General features: G+C 40.0%; 2 protein-coding genes and 1 long non-coding RNA gene across 6 annotated transcripts in view; 1 reads left to right on the top strand and 2 right to left on the bottom strand.

Moving 5' to 3' along the window:
- LOC125448282 (uncharacterized) overlaps positions 1-838 on the bottom strand; it is a 195,582-nt gene extending 194,744 nt beyond the window's left edge. The window contains exon 1 of the mRNA XM_048523480.2: positions 221-838. The gene's annotated coding sequence lies outside the window, so the exon portion shown is untranslated. The remainder of the gene's footprint in view (positions 1-220) is intronic.
- letmd1 (LETM1 domain containing 1) lies at positions 430-18,553 on the top strand. Of its 4 annotated transcripts, none has more exons than XM_048523475.2 (9): positions 430-727; positions 3,434-3,582; positions 6,826-6,941; positions 7,883-7,965; positions 11,054-11,240; positions 12,745-12,846; positions 13,123-13,275; positions 14,980-15,076; positions 16,628-18,553. In XM_048523475.2, the coding sequence occupies exons 1-9, from the start codon at positions 711-713 to the stop codon at positions 16,702-16,704; spliced, it is 981 nt and encodes a 326-aa protein (XP_048379432.1). In that variant the 5' UTR covers positions 430-710; the 3' UTR covers positions 16,705-18,553. The 4 variants fall into 4 exon arrangements, with proteins under 4 accessions (XP_048379432.1, XP_048379431.1, XP_048379433.1 ...); XM_048523474.1 differs by lacking the exon at positions 430-727 and adding an exon at positions 808-940; XM_048523476.1 differs by lacking the exons at positions 430-727; positions 14,980-15,076 and adding an exon at positions 808-940.
- LOC125448284 (uncharacterized) lies at positions 12,274-19,586 on the bottom strand. The gene is made up of 3 exons (XR_007246684.2): positions 13,167-19,586; positions 12,662-12,883; positions 12,274-12,480 (listed from the first exon to the last, which is right to left on the bottom strand). It is a non-coding gene; the product is annotated as an uncharacterized LOC125448284 (long non-coding RNA).
- Positions 19,587-21,542: the final 1,956 nt, after the last annotated feature.

The raw sequence follows: 21,542 nt of genomic DNA, 5'->3' as shown, positions 1-21,542 counted from the left end.
CATTTTAGTCAACAGTTATTATTAAGAATGCTAAATGTATTCAGCATGCCTTTATATTATTTCAGTATAATTCTTTTCCACCAAGAAACATACAAAACCCACGCATCAAGTTCCTGTACAAGAACGCTTCATTGTACTCCATAGTGTATTCATTCTTTGTTATCACAAATTTGAAAAATCTACTTCAATTTCTTCCTTTAAGACCGTCCTTTAAACCTACCTATCTATTATTCCCTCATGTGCCAACTTTTGACTGACATCTGCGAGAATCTTGGTATATTTTAAGACTGTGCGGATACAAGCTGATGATGTTGTATATTTTCAAATTTCTCCCTTCAGTCATGACTCTCTTGTGGAGCAGCCTAACCGGCACCAGCAGACCTGAATCTCACCCAAGTACCAGAGCTTTGTGTTTCAGTGGCAGCAGGCTTTGTCGACATGCCAGCCTTATTAACACGCACACAATGGAGTCCCTGAAAAGGGGCCGCAATTTGCTTTATCAAAATCTCTCAGAGTTGTGAATAGCTACATCAGATCTCTTTTTAGTCGCGTTTCTCCTCATGGAAAGAGCTCCAGTTTTCCTGGTCACTGATCACTGCTCTCCATCCCAGCAGTACCGTGATCCTGCTGCTATGCTGTCTCCTTGACACCCTCCCGATGCAAGCCGACAGGCCTCGACCACACAAATGATATAAATAGAAACAAGGCAAATGGGGATGATTAAAAGGTACACCTTTGTTTCTTTCTTATCAAACTTTTTTTAAAATAAGACTGACGTATTTGCCGTTAAGTGGATAACATCGCGATATTCGATAACCTTTGACCTGCCTAGCTTCCTATCTTCTAAGATGGCGCTGACTAGAGGCTGTTTTAAGTTTCGCGGACTGAGAGGCTGTTGTTTCCCGGAGTTTTTACACTATCCGACGGTCTGTGTATCCCAGTAAGAATGCATTCATTCGAGGTCTTTCGAACAATGTATTAGTTACGGCTTTTTTTTGCCTTTCTAGATGGCCCAGTTCCACAACCGAAAGACAGATACCAACACGAAGGATAGTCAATACATAAAGAATTTATTATAATATGGGGGGGGGGTTATAAGAACAATTTTAAAATAAAGCTGTAGACGCTGATTTATCCGCACAGTTAAAGATAATAAGCCTTTACTAATTTGTATACCTTCATGCGTCATATTCTACGAGAAACTAAGTTTTTTTTCATGTAGGTAAATGTCAGGATTTTTTTTATCTGTCTCTTTAAGAACCTGTCAGGCGATCAGATCTAAATTTACTTACAATATTTATTGAGTGATTTGGAATTGTTGCACTCTTGTGCGTAATAACAAATCTGCAATTAAGACTGATGATGACCATGAAACTGTTGTCGATGGTTGGAAAACCCGTATTTTGACTCCAAGCCACAGTAATGTGGCTGATTCTTAACCACCTCCTGGCCAATGAGGGATGGACAACAAATGCTGAGCTAGCCAGTGACATTCATATTAATTTATTTTTTAAAAATCATGATTGCACCTGTTCTTCAGTTAATTTGTTTGTGAGATGATCTCAACACTTTAAAATCATACAATCTTACAGTACGGAAAGATGCCATTAAGCTAATTATATTTATGCTTTCCTTTTCAACTCCAATCATGCAATTAGTCCCACAGTTTTTCACCTTCCTGCTGCCCCCAAAACCTGGGAAATCTGAGTAAAAGAAAATGTTGGTACTTCTCTGCAGGTCAGGCAGATCTGTGGAAGGCAAAACAGTTAACACTTGGGTTAGTGGCAGAACATTGACTCAATTTCTCCTTCGAGAGATGCTGGCCGATTTGAATATTTCCTGCATTTTCTTTATACTTCAAAATTCCAGCACTTTCAGTGTTTTGCCTTTGAGATTGTAAAAGCGTGTGCATGTACCTATGGGGGCACGTCAATGATGTTCTGACATTGATAGCTTTACTCAAAAATCCATAGTAGCTGAATTTCTGTGGTCTGTTTGCAGTTGTTGCAGAGGTGCTGGCAGAGTAGGAATGTCGCCGAACTAGTTCTGATATTTAAATTCAGTAAAAAGTCTGGAATAAAAATCTAGTCAAAAGGTCATCTTATGACTGCTGCTAATTGTTGTAAAAATCGATCTGGTTCAGTAATGCCCTTCGGGGAACAAAATCTGCCACTTTTACCTGGTCTGGCCTGCATGTGATTCCAGACCCACAGCAATGTGGTTGACTCTTAACTGCCCTGTAGGTATTTAGGAATGGGCAAACCAGCCAGCAACCTCCTCATCCCATGAATGATTTAAAATATAATTCAAAGGCCATGTCTTCGTGATAGACCAGTATGAGATCACCAGAATGAGATCAATGTGGACTTCACCAGTTTCAAAATCTCCCCTTCCCCCACTGCATCCCTAAACCAGCCCAGTTCATCCCCTCCCCCCACTGCACCACACAACCAGCCCAGCTCTTCCCCCCCCACCCACTGCATCCCAAAACCAGTCCAACCTGTCTCTGCCTCCCTAACCGGTTCTTCCTCTCACCCATCCCTTCCTCCCACCCCAAGCCGCACCCCCAGCTACCTACTAACCTCATCCCACCTCCTTGACCTGTCCGTCTTCCCTGGACTGACCTATCCCCTCCCTACCTCCCCACCTACACCCTCTCCACCTATCTTCTTTACTCTCCATCTTCGGTCCGCCTCCCCCTCTCTCCCTATTTATTCCAGTTCCCTCCCCCCATCCCCCTCTCTGATGAAGGGTCTAGGCCCGAAACGTCAGCTTTTGTGCTCCTGAGATGCTGCTTGGCCTGCTGTGTTCATCCAGCCTCACATTTTATTATCATGAGATCACCAGAAACCTGGTTGAAACGTATAGTGCGCAATACCCTGCAGTAGGTACAAAACCCAAGCGCAAATATACCAGAAATCCTGTTGCAGTGTATAGTTCGCAATGCCCTGCAGCATCTACAAATCATTCTAAGCGCAAAGTAAATATTTTGCTGCTATGTGTAACTAAACATTTGTCCACTAATTGCAGTTTTAAAATTGCGATGAGTTGACAATGTTAACAGTGTAATGAAGCTTCCAAGTGATTTGGTTGGGAAAGTGTGCACCTGAATCATGGGAGAAGGTCTCTGATTTATTCCCTAGTCTGTGTTGAATCAGCTGATTTCAGCCAGACAAATAGTGGGAATACTGTAGTTGGTCTCAAGTGCTCTCAGGCTAACAAGAAAAGTTGGTCAAAAGTTCTAATTCTTGATTGCTGTTCATTGTCACTTGTTGAAATATGCATATGTGTTAAAGAGTCTGGTTCACTAGTAATGTGTTCATCCTTTCTCCTTTTATCTTCTTGTCTAGCTGGAAAATAACAGCTCACCTAGAAATTAATTGGCATTCTTATTTTACCCACCCACCTGCTCTGCTCTCTACCCCCACCCCAGGCTTACTGGTCACCCGTTGTCACAATTTTTTACAACAGCGAAGAGGAATACCATCATCTCAAAGGCCAAACGTTTGAATGCAAAATATGAACAATTTCTGGAAAGAAACTTTCCACGTTTTTATGTGATCTACTCAACCTTTTTCAGAGGTGAGTTAATGGTCAGAAGGTATTGATTATCCTTCAGCAGCATAGGTGACAAAAGCTACGGGGGTGTGGTGAAAGAGAGAAAAAAATTCATTATATACCAATTCATTACCTGTATAGCAAAAAAGTCAAACTGTATTCTCCATCCATTTCTACAGTGTAGTTGTTGATCATTCAATTTGAAAAAATTCCCTACATTAACAGAATGTATGTACAGTCTCTCCTGTTTCATTTTGAGTAAAAGCATTTCCCAGTGTCATACTAAACCAAAAGATTTGATTTGCAGTCTGTTGAATCAGTCCATCTTGGACAGGGCTGCAGTTGAGGTGTCTATGTTTTACTTCAGGCAAGAAGGAGGTCAAACAACCAGCCCCAGTACTCCTTCAAATTACTATTCAGTGACCATATTCAATAATTTGCTTGAATTCACACTGCACCTTAACTTAGAAAAGTGCCCTATGACATTTCTAAGAAGGACTAGATGTTAAGCCATTGTAGGAGATAGAAGGGTTTGAGATTGACTTTGGGATTGCGGTTGAGATGCCATCAATTCAAGAGGAGTTAATAACTGAACAGGACACATTAATTAACATGAAAGTCTGGCTTATAATAAAGAACTGTATAGAACGTTTCAATTTTTAGGAAGGATGGGCTGAGGGTGTAGAGAGATTTGTGGATGAAATGAGAATTTAAAATTCTGTGATCTTTTCCAACGGAGCCAGTGTGGATTAATCATGGATCTGTGTGCCAGCCTGAGGGTAACATGGTACTGTGAGATGGAATATTATGAACACATGTGTACATGATTTTTCTACAGTGTTACTCTGAAATTTCTTTTTAACACAAATGCAGTGCATAGTCCAATGTTCTAGATAGAAAATTCAAAACAATATATGGTGTTTCTTGACTGTAAACAAAAGTTGAAATTAATAGAGTGAAATCAACCCATTAATTATACTTGTACATATCAAGTATTTAATAAATGACTAAGTACAAGTGTTTAAACTCTGCATTTTTGCTAAGATTAGAGTAAACAGGACTTTTGACCTTAGCCTATTAGTTTAGGAGAATATTGGAACATCTTGTTTTTCAATGGTATAATTGACATGAATCTAAAGCATGCTTGCTAGTTCTTTTTTCAGGTTATTTGCATTTGACAAAGGAATCTAATTTATCCAATGTACTTACGGTAGTACGGTTGCTCAGTGGTTAGCATTGCTGCCTCACAGTGTCAGGGACCTGGGTTCAGTTCCACAGTTGGATGACTGCCTACGTGGAGACTGCACATTCTCCCCGTGTCTGCATGAGTTTCCTCCCACAGTCCAAAGATGTGCAGGTTAGGTGGATTGGGCATGGGAAATATAGGGTTACAGGGATTGAATAAGGGAGCGGGTCTGGGTGGGATGCTGTCTGGAGGTTTGGTGAGGATTCGATGGGTCAAATGGCCTAGTTCCACAATGTAAGGATTCTATAATTCAATGATACTTGCACACAAACAAGGGCGTAAATATGATTTAATAAATATTTTCCACTTCTATTTTCTTGGTCTTCCTCTTTCAAAATTTGCTTGTTTATTCTTACTTGAGATATGGCTGCATTTGTTGCCCATTCCTAAATGCTCTTGTGACAGCAGTGGTAGTGAGCTACCATCTTGAACCTCTGCAGTCCATGTGTTGTAGCTGCAACCACAATGCTATTAAGAATTAATTTCCAGTATTTTGACTCAACAACAATAAAGAAATAGCAATATGTTTCCAGGTCAGGATGGTGTGTGGCTTGGAGGGGAATTTACAGGTGGTGGTGGTGGTATTCCCACGCATCTGCTGTCCTTTGGTCCTCAGTGGCAGAGTTTGCAGGTTTGGAAGGTGATGTCTAAGGAGCGTTGGTGCACAGTGCTGCCTCTATGAGGTAGACAGAGTGAATGAAGTGATACAATAGAGTGTAAATCAAGCAGGCTGCTTTGTCCTGGATGGTGTCAAGCTTCTTGAGTGATATTGGAGCCACACTCCTCCAAGCAGATGAAGAGTATTTCATCACACTCCTGACAGTGCCTTGTTGATGGTGGATAGGCTCTGGAGAGTCAGGAGGTGAATTATTTTCCTCTGAATTCCTGTAGCCACAGTATTTATGTGGCTGGCTAAATGCTTGACTAGTTCTGGAATACACGTTTTCAGTATTGCTGCTGGTATGTTATCAGGGCCATAGACTTTGCAGTAGTATTCTGTTCCTTCAGCTATTTCTTGATATCAAGTGGAATGAACCAAATTAGTTAAAGTTTTGCATCTGTGATGCTGAGGCCAAGATGAATCATTCACTCAACACCTCCAGCTAAAGTTAGCTTCAAATGCCTAAGCCTATTCTTTTACACTGATGAGTATTATTGAGTATTAGGACCATACTCCTCTAATTTGTTTAATTGTCCACTTCCACTCATTTCTGGATGTGGCAGGACTGCAGAGGTTGGAGCCAATCTATTATTTGTGGAATGTGTAGCTCTGTCTAGTGCATGTTGCTTACGTTTAGCATGCGAATAGTCCCATATTATTAGCTTCGCCAGGTTGACACTTCATTTTTAGACACGTCTGTTGCTGTTCCTTTCATTGCAGCCTTTGATTATCTACACGCTAACAGATTTGCCTCAGTAAATGGTGGAAAGTATTTGCATATATTTCTTTGTATTGTTTCTCTAAAATTGTTTTCCAAAATCCCATGTGGCTCCTTTTGGAAGAAAAGCATCACTAAAATAGATGATCCGAAGATTGTCTCATTGATGCTTGTTGAAGCTTTCTGTGCGCAAATTGGCTGCTGTTTTTCCGTGCATTGCAACAGTGAATACTCATCAAAAAAATACTTAATTGGCTGTAAAATATTTTGGGACACTGTGAAAGGTGACATGTGAATGCAAATATTTCTTTCATGGAATCATATGGTACAGAAGGAGGTCACTGAGCCACCTGCACCTCTGCCAGCACTTTGAAAAGTTATGCAATGAAACCTACACCCCTGTACTTACTCCACAGTCTTGTGTTTTTCTTCCTTTCAAGCATTTATCCAATTTTTGTTGGAATGTTACCATCAAATCTGCTTTCACTGCACTTTCAGGTAGTACGTTCCAGATCATCATAACTCGCTGTGTTTTATTTTAAAAAGTCATCATCATCATCATCTCCCTCTTCTTCTGTCATTTGTATGAAACAGTTGTTGTATTTTCACAATTGATAACTTTTCATTCTGTGTACATTGTAGGTTTCCGTTTATTGTTTCTTGACTTTAAGGAAGTCAGTGGAATAAAACATAAGATGACTGATCAGGGGCTAAAGTACAGCCAGCTGCACTACAGAGAGATGGAAAAATTAAGGCGGGTAGGAGTCTTTTTTTCACATCCTAAGTGAAGGTCACTGTACTGCAATTCCTTTGTTGTTCCCATTCCAGATATTGAGGTATTAAGATGCCATTTTCATCCACAGAATCATACTTGTTCAAAACACTTTGTCCATTTGTCATTGCCTTAAATCTTGTTAGTCTGAGTCAAACACTCTGGAGCCTAGGTGAGACAATTGACATATACTGATATCTCCAAAGCTTCGCAATTCACAAAAATATCAATTAAGCAGATAGGTAACATTTGTAATGTAGTACAGGAGAGTGCTGATTATGTGAATATGAATTTCGGTGTCACTGTGATGTAGGCCATACATCCCAAAGACTGGTGGATCATATCAAATAGCATATGCATTTGGCTGCTTGCAATAAGCAAAGTACTGACTATACCCAACCAACCCATGTTTGCGCAATTCACAACACAGAGTCCAACATTAGGTGTGATTCTGCAATTGGATAACGTTTTCCTGGATAATCGAGAGTGTTCAAAGATTTACACTGACAACCAGTTTAGGATTGTAAGTTGGACTCTCAGCGCACTTACATACGTTGGAGTATGTATATTAGTGCCAAGGACCATGTGCAGACACTGTACCTGTTTCAGCATAACAAAATAAGTGGCAGCCATTTGCTGGTTTGAAATCTAAGCAAAACCTAATAGCACTTAACATTCAATTGTCATTAAATGCTTCATTCTTCATAGCCTGCCTCTACCAACCAGAGTTCAATTGCCAACCAGTCAGCACTCTCCTGTAATACAGAATAAATATATTTTTCCTCCTTTACTTGTATTCTTGTGAACCGACTTGTTAAGTACAAGATAAAAGGCTTTGACAAAACGTATCTTTTTTGTTTTGCAATGCCAAGCCAATAACATTAACTACCTATCAACATAAGTGTTTTGCAATAATTTCTCTTCCAGTTTCGCAGAGATATTATAAAGGTGATACCTGTAGTGCTGCTATCACTTCCACCATTTGCAAACTATATGGTGTTTGTATTGATGTGAGTATTTAAATATTTTTCAGTTGTGTTCTGGAGTTATATAATAATGGATCATGTCAGTCCAACCTTATTCATGAATGTTTTGGGACTAAAGCTTTGAACTTTTGTGCCATTTCAATAATATTGTCTCTCCGTTCAGCGCATGCATCTCGGCAATTTGTAACAACCTGAGGCATCAAAGAAAATCACATTATTTCCGCACATGGAGACATGGTAGTTTAGTAGTAATGTCACTTGACTGGCAACACAGAGACATAGGCTAAATATTCTGGTGGTCTGGGTTCAATTCCAACCATGGCAGATGGTGGAATTTAAATTCAATTCACAAATCTAGAATTAATAAAGCTTGTTTCTGTAATAGTGACCATAAAGTTATCATTGATTTGTTGTAAGATTCATTTTGCTTACTAATGCCCTTTTTTAATGAAAGAAATCAGCCTAGTATGGCCTACATGTGACAACATACACATTTGCACTGCTGTGGCAACTTGATGACTGTACCACAATTTGTTTAACTCTTACCTGCCCTTGAAATGGCCTAGCAAACAACTCCATTCAAGAGGAATTAGGGATGAGCAACAAATACTGGTCATGTCACATTCCAGGAAAGAATAAACAAAATCAGTGTAAGATAAATCATCTAACCTTCATCGCAGGACACTTTTTCACACAACTCAGTTTCTGTAATGAATGCTCTTCCTTCCCTGTGAGGAAGTATCTAGCCTCACACTGGCACTTTCTCTCTGGCAGAATGGGGAGTCTGTATGTATGGTTTGGAATAGTGTTAGTAAGTTTAATTCTGCAGAGCACCCTGTTACCAGCAGTATTATTCTTAATTACTATGGGCAGAACTGGCCTCAAGTTTCTAAACCACAGCTCCCACTTACTTATCAGACAAAGTTGTGCCGGTAATGCAGGATGTTTGCATCAGGGCCGTTGATAACAGAAGAGGCATGGGCTTGTGTACTTGGGGTGGGAATCTTCTAGCACAGGGGTCCATACCTCTTGGGCCCACCTACCTTTCATTTGCCACATTTTGTATGAAGTATTGCATGTTCCCCTCTTTTATAACCATTTACATCTCCTTTGAACATATCCTTTGTTTATATGTTTGTCTAATTGTCAAATTCTTTTGCTTTGTACAGTCATCACTTCTGTAATTTAGTTGCTCCTGCCTTCCAATCCCCTTTGTATTTTTTCTACCCTTTTTCTCTTGCTGTCTGCCTCATTATATGTTTATTTCTAATCCTCCAGTTCTGATGAAAAGACAGCACCATGATATGTTAATTGTTTCTTCCCCTCAATTGACATTGCCAGACCTGTTGTGTACTTCCAGCATTTTCTGTTTTTAATTCAGATTACTACCTTCATTTCCCTCACCTTTTAATGGCTTAAGTTACGTTGAAGCTTGCTGTTGAAAGTAGAGTTGCTGTGAGTTTTGTAAGGAAAATATCACAATTTTGGATTCCAAAGCACTTTACAAGCACAGAAGTAAATTATTTAACCCATTTTGCTTGTATGCAGTTTGCTCAAGGTCCATTGGGCTGAGCAATGAATGTGATACTCTCAGCCCAAGAACAAGTAAAGACAAATACTAAAGTATTTATTGTGTCCTGTCCTACTTGTAGCTGCTCCTGTCAGGATATACCACTCTCATCTGTCATGTGCCATATACATCCATGGTAGCTCTTCTGCAACCACTCTGAAATGTCAGTCATCCAACAATGCTGAAGTCTACCTCTCTTTCTGCCCTCCGCATTGCCCTTTGAAGAGATCTCTGTAGCTTTTCAGCTCTGATCAAATGGTCAAAATACTGACGTTTTATTTTCTAGATGTCATGTTTCTTTTTTCTCTTGCCATGTCAAGCACCTTAACTTTTGTCCTGTGATCTTTGAGGAATTTTAAGTATACAATTTGGCAGATATTTTTCAAAAGTTTCTGTTTTATTCCACAGATTGTTGTCCACATTTCTAATGCATACACGTACAGAATGTAGTATCTTATGAGTTTTTTTTAACCTTAGAATCAAAGACGTACAACATGGAAACAGACTCTTCAGTTTAACTTGTCCATGCCAACCAGATATTCTAAATTAATCTAATCCCATTTGGCCCATATCCCCCTCAACCCTTCCTGTTCATGTACCCATCCAAATAAGAAATGTTGTAATTGTACAAGCCTCCTCCAGTTTCTCTGATAGCTCATTCCATACACACGTGACCCTCTGCCTGAAAAAGTTGCCCCTTAGGTCCCTTTCATACCTTTCCCTTGTCACCTTCAACCTATCCCTCTAGTTTTGGACTCCCTTACCCTGAGATAAAGACCTTGGCTGTTCTCCCTATCCATGCCCCTCATGATTTTATAAAACTCTGTAAGGCCACCGTTAGCCTCTAATGCTCCAGGGAAAAGAGCCCCAGCCTGTTCAGCCTCTCCCTACAGGGCAAACCATCCTGTCCCAGCAACATCCTTGTAAATCTTTTCTGAACCCTTTCAAGTCTCACAACATCTGTCCTGTAGCTGGGAGACTAGAAGTGAAAGCAGTATTCCAAAAGTGACCTAACTAATGACCTGCACATCTGCAACATGACATCCCAACTCCTATACTCAATGCACTGACCAATAAAAGCAAGTGTGCCTTTTCCACCATCCTGTCTACCTGTGACTCCACATTCAAGGAACTATGAACCTGCACCCCAAGGTCTCTGTTCAGCAACACTCCCCAGGACCTTACCATTAAGTGTGTAAATCCTGCCCTGATTTGACTTACTGAATTCAATACCTCACGTTTACCTAAATTAAACTCTTTAGCCAATTTGCGTATCTGATCAAAGTCCCGTTGTACTCTGAAGTAATCTTCTTCACTTACTAACACATCATTTGCGTTCATGTTTATATTATTACAACAGAATGATATACCACGTGGATTGATTCCAGTGAATGTTTTTATAAGCGGTGGTAATGAAGTTTTATGTGAATCTTTAGGGCGGTAAAGATACAACAGTGTCAGAATTTGTGAGGTGTCTGTTAACATTGAACTGTTGAACTCGTGGATTTCTGAGATCTGTATGTAAAATTGTATTGTTTCTAGGTATTTCTTTCCACGGCAGTTGTTAATAAGTCACTTCTGGACCCCTGAACAGCAGAAGGAGTTCATGGAAATCTACCACTCCTTGCGGGCTCGGGTTTACCCAAATGCTGTGAAGAATTTGATCAAAGCAGTGTCAAAAGTTCCAGACAAAAGACTGAAAAACGAACTGTTACAACTTGGCACGAAAGTAGGTTCACAAATATGTTACATTAGGGAATGAATAATTCCCAAGCTTATTACTTTGAAAAGTGCACTAAATATTGTGCCACATTGATGTAGCAACAAGCTATACCATGGAGGAGCAAGGTGTAGGTTTGTGACTGATTATCTGCATGTCGTATTTCCAATTTTGGCCATGTTATTAGGAAAGTATCAAGCTGATGTTTTATACTGTCAAGGGGAGAGGAAGAAAAAGTGAACAAATAACCCCAGGCTTTTTGTGCAACTGATTAGTGCACTAGTTAGAAGCCAAGAGACAGATCACCTATCTAAAATCTTAATTAATAGATAGAACTATGAGACATAAAGTAAAAGAGGTAAAGAGAATAGATACATGAGTGTGTCAAGGATTTCTGTGATGACAGTTTGAGGGTTATTTTATACGTTGGGGATATAGTAATTATAATGAGGTCGGCCAGGTGGTCCTCATAGAACGTGAGTTCCCTGACTGGGGCTGTTAATTTGGCTCAGAGAGTGTAGGCTGACAGATAAAACAGGAGTGTCGGAGGTTCTGAGGAATTCAAACCAATATTAAGTACCATGCACACACAAATTAAGGGTGATGGGATACCATCCTCTGTGGAGTTACTTAGGGGGAGAATGATTTTCAGTAATATTTAACACATAACAAAAGTAGATCGATAAGCACTAAAGAGAGAGCACCAAAATATAACCGATAAGAAAAGGCACATAACCTTGTAAGACTAGATAGTCACAACACAAAGGACACAGTGGACACATGTGACATACAAGACATCTTAAGTCTAAATTTGAAAACTCTCAATGATCAACAAGGATCACAGGTAGTTGGTGTGGGGAAATAGAAATGTCAAATGTGATTAAAAGATGTAGAGCTGGATGAACACAGCAGGCCAAGCAGCATCATAGGAGCAGGAAAGCTGACGTTTCTTTTCTGAAGAAGGGTCTAGGCCCAAAACGTCAGCTTTCCTGCTCCTATGATGCTGCTTGACCTGCTGTGTTCATCCAGCTCTACAGCCTGTTATCTCAGATTCTCCAGCATCTGCAGTTCCTACTATCTCTGTCAAATGTGATTGCTGTTTTCAGTTTAGGCTTTAGAGGAGAAATACAACAAAGGCTTTATCCTACAGTGAACCCAAGTTATACCTGATCCTTGAGCACAGGGGCAATAATTCTGTCTTTCAGTAATGGCATCCTTTATCTTATTCAGAAGAAAATGATCCTCCGTCCTGCAAAATAAAATTTTTTTTTAATCATCAGCTAAATTTGATATACTGGCTTACTGGGCACTGTTGGTATGTTGCTCTTTTTAAATCATTTATTTTTCTAAACTGTTAAGTTCTTTTTAACCTATGTGATGACAATTCTGAGGCAATCCACCTAGCTTTTGACACTGAATACAATATTTACCTAGAGTCTGATGTAGGAAGCTGATTTTATTTAGGCTGACAATGTGTTTGTGTAATTTCACATTGTTCTGTATTTAATTGAAGGTTCAGGAAGGTATCCACCCAGAAATCTCCCAGCTGTATTTGGTGGCAAAGCTGTTCTCGGGCCGTCCATTAGAAATACGATACGTTAATGCACGCCAGATGGTGAGCAAGTGGCTCAAATCTTGTAAGAAGTCTATTTCTGTCAATGAGTAAGCAGGTTTAATTAATGACACAGATCATTGGAACTCCACCACGTTGTGTTTTACATGTTTTGTTGAGATAGTGAACAAAGGAATCACAGTGATTTTTTGCAAATTGAAATTTCTTGGCTATTTTTCTTTAAACTACCTTTTGAGTCCCATTTGAAATGAAAGGAATAGAGGAATTGTTACACTCATTTACTTGTTTCCCCTGTTTCAACTGCTGTTATGCTTTTAGAAAATCTTGAGCCAAGTGATGTTCCTCACTCCATACTTGCCTACCTTCATCATGCGCCGTCGCCTCCGGAGCCATATAATGGAGATTCATCATTTGGACCAAGCTCTCAATGTCTTGGGTGTTCAAAACCTGTCAGAGGACGAACTGAGGATTGTGAGTAAAAAAAGAATTGATGGTGTGCAGCTGACATTTCAACAACAACTTGCATTCTTATAATGCCTTTAACAGAAATTTAATCCAATGAAAATATAGGCCAAGACGAAGAAGGAACATCTGTTTGGAGAAGGTGTATTTTAAAGAGGTCTTTGAGGAGGCAAGGAAGAGCAGTTTTCAGGAAGGAATTCAACTATTTTGGCCCTAGGTGGCTGAAGGCACAGTCACCAATGATGGGGTGGAAGAATTGGAGGAGCACAGATTTCTTAAGTTGTGAGGTTGGAGGAGTATGGAGACAGGAAATTGATTTTGACCTGCCAATAAAGTGCATTTACCAATCATCAGTATACACAGTGACATGGTGGCCATTATTCTGAGGTATTGGCCTCCTCAGTGTCAGGCCAGCATGTTGTGAGACATCAAGCATCCCAATACAGCTTGCAAAATCATACAATCCTGGCCACTTACAATGTTAAGGATGGCATGCACGTTCCAGTAAAGTAACATTGTACATTGGTTGTTGTAGGACCATGAGAAGTACCTTGAATTAGAAGCAAATTCTATTGTCACTTGGAAAATAGCATGGGCTTTGGGTGAGGTTGGATGGACCTGAATGGGACAATTTTTTTTGCATCTTGAACCTTCTTGTTTCATAGTGACCTAGTGAATGGATTTTGTTTATGATACCCCACCATGTCCTTTTCAAATTTATGCAGAGGTGGCACAATGCAGAGTGAATGTAAACGTGGATAGTGTCATTAAAAGAGTCATTTATGAGCTAGGATTTTCTTTCATTACTCCGCCATGCTAATGATACATGACTAACATTATGGACTTAATTGTTACTCTGCTGAATAAACAGACCATTATCATAAGATGCTCTGTGTGGAACTCATGTTTGAGTCTACCCTGTCTGAACTTGGTGAATGCACGTCTTGAACAGATTCAGCTATTTGCAGTTTAGATTTGGAAACCAGTGCTGGGCTTGGCTTGAGTCTGTTGGTGGCAAGAGCAGAATATAGTGCTGTTTTTTCTATATTTTCAAGAATGTTAACTTTCTGATGAATCTCTTCTTGTTCAATGAAGTGTTATTGTTACAAAGCATTGAGACAAACTGGGATAAGGAAATCTTGTGCTATATTTATCCTATCTATCCGTGTCAAAAATCAACCCATAACTTTTGGCTTTACCTCTTTTAAAAGTCAACCTTAGGTTTTCAGGGATCGATAGCCATTGGCTGTCCACCCATTCCCATGCTTCACACACTCGGTGATGTCAATGGTAGCGAATCTGCTTGTCCGCTAAGAACTGCTTAAATTGATGCTTTGTTAACATCACCCAGTCCTTCCCTGTGGAGGCATAACCACAACTGAAGGTGAACCTGTCCAATTGCAGCAGACCATCCCTCATTAGGGTACATTCATCTGTACAGTAGCAATAGTCCACAAGCAGTTAGCTGTTCCTTGTACAGGATGCTGTGGCAGCCCAAATTAAGTATGCATGCAAACCCCTGCAAATGCTGCTTTTTTAAAAGTTGACTTCTTAAACTTTTGCCCAAAACATTGGTCTCTGAGATTTGACTTTTACACAGGTATATATAAAAATTGGAGAAAAATATTTCATTATACTTTATATCATTTGCTTCCCCATTTGTCTCTGTGAGCATGGTTAGTCTGATCATTGTTTTGTGGTTCTGATTTCAAGGCATGTTATGTAAGAGGCTTGAACTCAGTGCAACTGAACGCAGCAGAGTGTAAGGAATGGTTAACCAAATGGGTCCAGCTTTCTAAGAAGTTAAAAGGTAAAAGTTTATGGAGCAAGTGTGCTTCTGAGCCTCTTATTGCGGATAATATGATGGCTGTCTTTTAGATTACTATAAAATCGTAGACTTTTATAATGCAGGAAGATGGAATTTGACCCATCGTACCTATTCTAGCTCTTTGAAAGCATTATCACTAAATTTGTTTCTCATACCCTTTGGAAAGTTTTGCCTCCCATTTATTCAGCCATTCTATTTTCACAACTGTTTCCAGTAGAGAATTCTCTGAACTAACAACAGTTTGCATGATTCCATACGTAATTAACTGAGACACCATGGTGAAAGGCTGTTTTGGGCAACTACACTATCCGTTCTTGGATGTGGTAATTTAGGAATAGCAAGTGAAGACCAAGCCTTTTCCCCACAGAAAAAGAAATTGAGGAAGGGATTTCTTCTGTCTACTCTCAACTCCACAAGTAGGGAGGAGGCTCCTTGCCCAGCTAATCCATGAGAGGGGACAGAAATGCCTGAGGTAGACACAGATAATGTTTGCTCCCACAAATGCCAGTAATCTGAATGAACAAATGGTCTGTTTTGATGTGGTTGATTTGTAATCCCTACAGTGTGAAAAAAGGCCAAAGGCCCACTCAGATGCAGTCCTCTACCCTATCCCCATGACCCCGCATTTACCATGGCTTATCCATATATGCTGCACATTCCTGGACACTATGGGGCAATTGACTGTGGCCATTCCATCTAACCTGCATAACTTTGGACTGTGGGAGGAAAGTGGAGCATCCAACAGAAACCCAGCAGATACAGAGAGAATATGCAAACTCCACACAGACAATCGCCCTAGACTGGAATTGAACCCAGGTCCTTGGGGCTGAGAGTCAGCAGTGCTAGTCACTGTGCTGCCCTATTGAGAAATAACTCTTGACAGCAGGAAAACTTCCTACGCCTCTTCAAGTAGTGCTGTGGAAACAGAAGATACAGCCTTAAGTTTAATGTCTCATAATATGATAGTACAGTACTCCCTCACTACTGTACTGGAATGTCAATCTAGAATATTTTTCAATCTACAGTGGGCTGAACTTTCAAAATGACCACCCTTCTAATAGTCAATTCTCTTTCTTACTGTAGTATTAATAGAGGTAATTTATCCTCATTGCATTTTTTGCAGTTAGGTCTAGTTTGTTCGGTATATGCTTGTATTGCTTGTACGGTATCATGTCGATAGATGTTCCATTTCTACTGTATTGAAGTGTTTTAAACTTGCCCAATTTTTAAGCTGTTTCTCCATTTCTTTGAGGTTAGTCTTTTTTTTAAGGGAGAAGGGAGAGAGGTCAGATTCACTGTTTAATGGCATTGTGAAGATTGTTCTCACTTGTGATATTGGTGAAAATTCTACTTAGCCCTGTATGCAGTTTGGAGAGTCATGGGTTTCTGGGGGAAAAAAAAACTGTAAGAGCTGTGGTCAGAATGGAGTCAGAAATTTTTGTGTGGTTAGTTTTTTTGTATTAGTGGAAAATAAACTAAAGCCTCCACCAGTTGGAAATTTTTTTTAAAAAGTGAAATATTTTCTGATTTCAGATTCTGAAGCCTCGCTGCTGTTACATAGCATGGTGTTACTTTCCACAAATTACCACAATTCCAGAAAAAGCAAGTAAGCCTTAGATGGGCAATTCCAGTTTTGCATTTATGTTTACCTAAGACATCTATATTGTGTTTACAACATGTTATTCCTACATTACTGAAAGAATGAGACTCCAGAATTCAAAAGCTTGTCATATGGTGTAATGATTGTGTTTGGAGGCAGATTTCCCCTAATGAAATTCAATGCATTTATCTGAGTGAGAAAGAAAAATGTATATTTTGTTTACTTAAAAGCACATAGATGAATTAATTTTAAAAAATGTTTTTGGACCAATACTTTTAGCTTACTGCAGTGGGAGATCATTTTTGATATGTTTGCAGTCAAGTCACATGCAAATGTTTGGTTATTGGAAGATTTGACCAGTAATAGCAAAGGGAAACTTAAAATTGTTGTTAAAACAAGAGATTAATATAATTTGTTATAACTTATGTGCAAATGCCTTAGCAACTTCAGACAAGACCAAATGTGTGATCAAATGCAGCAATCAATCACTGTTGCTGTCAAAGATGCACTGCTCCTCCCTTAGCTTTACGGTAAAGGCATGTCACTGTCAGGCTCATTATTCAAATGCTTTGAGTGTATGAAGCTTCGACAATATAAACAGCATCTTTTTAAACAAAAATTCACTGAATACTTTATCAAATTTCCCCCATTTCACTTTTCACAATGCAGCTATTGTTTTGCAGTTGAAATATAGAGGGGAAGTGGAAAATTCATTTTTTACATTAGCAGATGGAACTCAGGACTCAGGCCTACGATTCACACTCTATGCTAAAGCTATTCAGGTCAATGACACCAAAACTAATTCAAAATATTGTAGATGCTGGAAATCTGAAAACCAAATTCTGAAAACACTCAAAAGCGTTAGAATGAGAAATAGAGTTAACGTTTCAGATGAATGCCTTTATCTTGTTTTTTTAAAGTGCCATTTGTTCCAGTTTATCTTTCATGCTACCCTGTGATGTAGTTTCACCACACTGGCATACTGTCATCTGAGGAGTGAGTTTTGCTATTCAAAATATATGGTTGCTTCATGACGCTAAAGTTGAAGCACCAATGCCAAGAATCCAATAGAAGGAGTTCACCAGAGCTTGTATGGTGTACAGGGTCATTTCTTTCTTAAATTCAGAATTCTGACTCTGTAGGATCCTGGATAATTGTTGGTGTTTTCCCAACTCACATTAGGTTTACTCCTCCTAATTTTACCTCAATCTTTATACTGTAATGCTGTGATATGTGTTTAGAGTACCTGAAGTACTGATGAGTGAAGGTTGAAATATTTCTTTCAAAACTTGGACACAAGATGATATAGGTGATTTTCATCATTAGCATCCAGCCTGTGGCTGAATGGATTGCCCTGCAAAATGTCTATCCAATTGTGAGTGAAGATGAAAAGAACCCTCCTAGCTCTGTACTTTCCAAATAAGAGAAGCAAGTTAGTACCTGAAACTGTGTCATTTATTAACACAAATGAACAACTTGAATAGTTTAGTGAATTTTGAGTTTAGATTTCCCAAATAGTGGACATGAGCTAACATTACTCCTGCATGCCAAAGCAGGCATTTGAATTAATAGCACCTACGTTGCACTGATAACCTGTCTGTATGTTCCACTACTACTGATTAGTTGATTGTTTCTTTGGAATTGCACATTGCATATGATATTTGGAAAAAAAGTTTACTTTGTTTTTTTAACGTGAAGATGGATGCTTTCATTTCATAAATATTTTTATTCAAAGATGTACTGTGAATGGATGTGTGTTTGGAGTGCTAATGAGAATTGTGTGTAAATTGGACTCAATTTTCGCTAATTTCAATGTTTTAAAAATTAAAACTCCTGGTATGTCAATAAAACTATTTTGTATTCCTTCTGACTTGTTTCTTAATACCAGCACTGGTTGTGCTGTTTAATGACCAATGCAATAGGCCTGAGAGGCTGTCATATCTTGGGTAAGTTAGATTTTCCAACATAATATTTCCCACATCCAAAAGTGACAGAGCTTCCAGCTCCCTCTCTGGAATGTCAACAATGGAATGTACAGCCTTAGGATGTGCGTCTGTTGAAGGCCATACAAAAAGTGAACTAGAGGAGATATTAAGAAGCATTGACTAAAGAGTAGGTTTTAAGGAGGGTCATTACAGGGAGAGACAAAGATCAAGGATTGGAGAGGTATGGTAAATAAAGTCAGCATGGTTTAGTGAAAGGGAAATCCTACTCACCAATTTATTGGAATCCTTTGAAGGAGTAACGTGTTGTGAATAAAGGGGAGCCTATTGATATGTATTGTATTTGGGTTTCCAGAAGAGACACGACAAGGTGCCACATAATACTACGAACTCTTATTTTGAGTTTTAAGGAATGAGGGGGTGCTGTGTGCAATATACTAGCATGGATAGAAGATTGACTGGCTGGCAGAAAACACAATGCACACATGGGTCTTTTTCAGATTGGCAGCATATGACAAATGGGATCTCAACTTTTTATGATTTGTATCAGTAAGTTAGAGGAGGGGGTCAAAGGCATTATGACTGGATTTTCAGATGACACAAAAATAGGTACAGAAGTTTGTTGTGAGGATGACATAACCTCTATCCTCTGCACCCTTTAATACTCCATCTGCCAGAGTTTTGCTCACTCATTTAAGTGGGAAAATGTGAAGTTGAGCATCAGCACCTAGTGCCAATCTCCTGCTTTTTTCCCCTCATACCCTTGCACGCTATTTCTATCCATATAATTATCCAATACGCCGTTGAATGGGATGCGGTGGGGGAAGGGGAGATTTTGAAACTGGTGAAGTCAACATTGATACCATTGGGCTGCAGGGTTCCCAGGCGGAATATGAGTTGCTGTTCCTGCAACCTTCGGGTGGCATCATTGTGGCACTGCAGGAGGCGCATGATGGACATGTCATCTAAAAAATGAGGGGGAGTGGAAATGGTTTGCGACTGGGAGGTGCAGTTGCATCCCTAAACCAGCCCAGTTCGTCCCCTCCCCCCACTGCACCACACAACCAGCCCAGCTCTTCCCCACCCCCCCACCCACTGCATCCCAAAACCAGTCCAACCTGTCTCTGCCTCCCTAACCGGTTCTTCCTCTCACCCATCCCTTCCTCCCACCCCAAGCTGCACCCCCATCGACCTACTAACCTCATCCCACCTCCTTGACCTGTCCGTCTTCCCTGGACTGACCTATCCCCTCCCTACCTCCCCACCTATCTTTTCTCTCCATCTTCGGTCCACCTCCCCCTCTCTCCCTATTTATTCCATAACCCTCACCCCATCCCCCTCTCTGATGAAGGGTCTAGGCCCGAAACGTCAGCTTTTGTGCTCCTGAGATGCTGCTTGGCCTGCTGTGTTCATCCAGCCTCATTTTATTATCTTACTCTAGTCCCTTCCTGTTCATACAGCATTTTAAAAGGCACGTGATAGGTGCAAGTGTAACTACCTCCATCACTTCCTCTGACTGCTCATTCTCTATACACAGTATGCTGTATGTGAAAAAGTTGCCCCTTAGATTCCTCTTAAATCTTTACCCTCTCATCGTAAACCGATGCCCTCTAGTTTCAGACGCCCTCTAGTTTCAGACTCCCCCACACTGGGGAAAAGATCTTGGCTGAAATTGTCTTCAAATACAATGGTGCCAATTTTAACTGAACAAGAATGCCCTCAGGATGACCACTCGCTAATGTCAGATGGATCTGTGGCAAAAATAGCTTAGGATCTCAAAAGCTTAACACCTAGTATCTGGTCCTCCTCAAAGTCTCCCTCACAATATTCTTCATGCCAATGAAAACAATGGGTTGCCAACACAATGAAGTGGCATAGTGGTATTATCACTGGACTGTTAATCCAGAGACCCACGTAATATTCTGGGGACCAGGTTTCAAATTCCACCACGACAGATAGTGGAATTTGAATTCAATAAAAATATCTGGAATTAAGAGTCCAATGATGACCACAAAGACATTGCTGATTGTCAGGGGGAAAAACCCATCGGTTTCACTAGTGTCCTTAAGGGAAGGAAACTGCTATCCTTACGTGGTCTGGCCTACATGTGACTCCAGATCCACAGCAATGTGATTGACTCTCAACTGCCCTCTGGACAAATTATGGATGGAAGATAAATGCTGCCTGGTCAGTGACGCCCTCATTGTGTTAATGATTTTTTTAAATTACAAGAGACTCTGCTGGTTAGACCAGTAAATAGTCATAGGAAATGGCATGGCTTGCTATAGGGAAAACTAAATAAGATGGTCATACAGCATGGAAACAGACCATTTGGTCCAACTAGTCCCATGTGCGTACATTTGGCCACTTTCCCTCCAAACCAGTCCTATTCATGTTCTTATTTAAATGTTGTAACTGTATTTGCATCCACTACTTCCTCGAAGTTCACTCCATGCACAAACCACTGTAAAAAAAAAGTTGCTCCAATGTCTTTTAAATGTTTCTCTCACCTTAAAATCATGTCCCCAAGTTTTGAACTCTCCCACCCTAGGGAAAAGACCCTTGCTGTTCACCCTAGCCATGCTCATGATTTTATAAACCTCTATAAAGGATATCCCTCAACCTCCTACGGTCTAGTGAAACAAGTCCCAGCCTATCCAGCCTCTCCTTACAACTCAGACCCTCTATTCATGGTAACATCCTGGTAAATCTTTTCTGAACCCTCCAGTTTAGTAATATCCTTCCTATAAACAGGGTGACCAGAACTGGACAGTACTCCAGAAGAAGCCTCACCAATATCCTACACAACCTCAACATGATGTCCCAATTCATATACTTAAAGGTCTGAGCAATAGAGGCACACGTACTGAACGCCTTTTTAACCACCCTACCTTTAATGCAAAAT

The sequence above is a fragment of the Stegostoma tigrinum genome, chromosome X, assembly GCF_030684315.1.
Source record: "Stegostoma tigrinum isolate sSteTig4 chromosome X, sSteTig4.hap1, whole genome shotgun sequence".
Taxonomy (NCBI): Eukaryota; Metazoa; Chordata; class Chondrichthyes; order Orectolobiformes; family Stegostomatidae; genus Stegostoma; species Stegostoma tigrinum.
The sequence above is the reverse complement of the archived record's forward strand: the minus strand, read 5'-3'. Positions and strand labels throughout refer to the sequence as shown.